Source organism: Nestor notabilis, unplaced genomic scaffold (genome assembly GCF_000696875.1).
Source record: "Nestor notabilis isolate BGI_N333 unplaced genomic scaffold, ASM69687v1 scaffold30084, whole genome shotgun sequence".
NCBI classification, from domain to species: domain Eukaryota; kingdom Metazoa; phylum Chordata; class Aves; order Psittaciformes; family Psittacidae; genus Nestor; species Nestor notabilis.
In genome coordinates, this window is record NW_009925653.1 from 21,486 (window position 1) to 22,717 (window position 1,232).

At 51.8% G+C, this 1,232-nt stretch overlaps 1 protein-coding gene across 1 annotated transcript in view; it reads right to left on the reverse strand.

Annotated features, from left to right (window-relative positions):
* Positions 1–1,134, reverse strand: part of HRH3 (histamine receptor H3) — a gene marked incomplete at its 5' end in the record, with an annotated part of 1,977 nt that extends 843 nt beyond the window's left edge. The window contains 2 exon segments of the mRNA XM_010013155.1: positions 1–62; positions 968–1,134. The exon segment at positions 1–62 is cut by the window's left edge and continues 16 nt beyond it. Coding sequence (XP_010011457.1) covers positions 1–62; positions 968–1,134 — 229 coding nt within the window.
* Positions 1,135–1,232: the final 98 nt, after the last annotated feature.

Consider the following 1,232-nt stretch of genomic DNA (forward strand, 5'->3'; position numbering starts at 1 on the left):
CACACCATCACCATCTTCAGCACCGCCTGCTTGGTGTTGCCTTGCTGGGCTCTGTAGGCGACCTGCAATAGGGGAAACCTCTCCTTAACCACGGTCACATACCCCAGCTGGTTGAGGCTCTTCACAAATGAACTGCCAGCGTTCCTGGTAAAGTTGCTAGGCAATATCCCAGCAGTCTAACAAATTCATATGCCATAGGCAACAGGAGCAATTGCTAGATAAATCACACTCCTGCAGGGAAGACTCACAACCCTCATATTGCTGCTCCAAATTGTGGCATCTGCTCAGTGGAAATGTACAGTCTTAGCTGGAGCCCAGCGCTCTGCTGCACCCCACTGCTTGTGTCCCCAGCTACTCCCTGTACCTCCTGGGGAGACCTCACTGAGCCCCCCGGCCAGGCAGGCATCTGGCTTTTGCTGAGCCTTGGGGCTAATCTGTGTTGTACTTGGAGTCAGGGAACAAGCAAACAGCACTGGATCTGATCTGCCTGTGAACTGCTCGATGCCTCCTGTGAAAGACTGAGCTTTTTCATCTCACCACGTACTCAAAGACCTGAGGGCTGTGCCCTGCTGGAGTTGGTACTGCAATCTACTGCCTGGGTAGCCAGGGAGAAGCTGGGAGCCTGGCTGCAATCCACTCATTTGTCCTGGAGATAAGAAGTCCCTGCAAGTTAGTGGCAGGTCTGCTTACCTTGCTGGCTGGCTCATATGCTGCTATCCTGTCATCAGGGAAGGGATCAAACACCTGCACAATGGAGTCTGAACGTTAAATGATTTAATTATGCCACAAATACTAATCTAAAACCACAGCTGAATTATGTATTTGTGAATAATTATTGCTTTCCATCACCAGGCTGAAACATTCATAATTTCTGGAGGATTCAAAGAGTTTTTAATTATTGCAGAGAGTCTGGAGAATAAAGCAGGATGAGAGTTATTCCCCCCGTAACTGCCATGACGGGACTCACCGCTCTTGTCACCGAGAGGAATCTGTCATAGCTAATCAGCACGATGTTGAAGACCGAAGAGGTGCAGAGCAGGTAATCAACGACCAGCCAGAGTTTGCAGAGGCTTCTCCCGAAGATCCATCTCCCCGTCAGCACATAGGGCACGTACAAGGGAATGCAGAAAGCACCTGCAACCGGAGCGGTCCTTTTCCATTGGGATGCGGGTGTCCGGCTCCTTCTGCCGCCCCGCACGAACCCCGCACACCGCCCCCCGCGGGACCTGCCG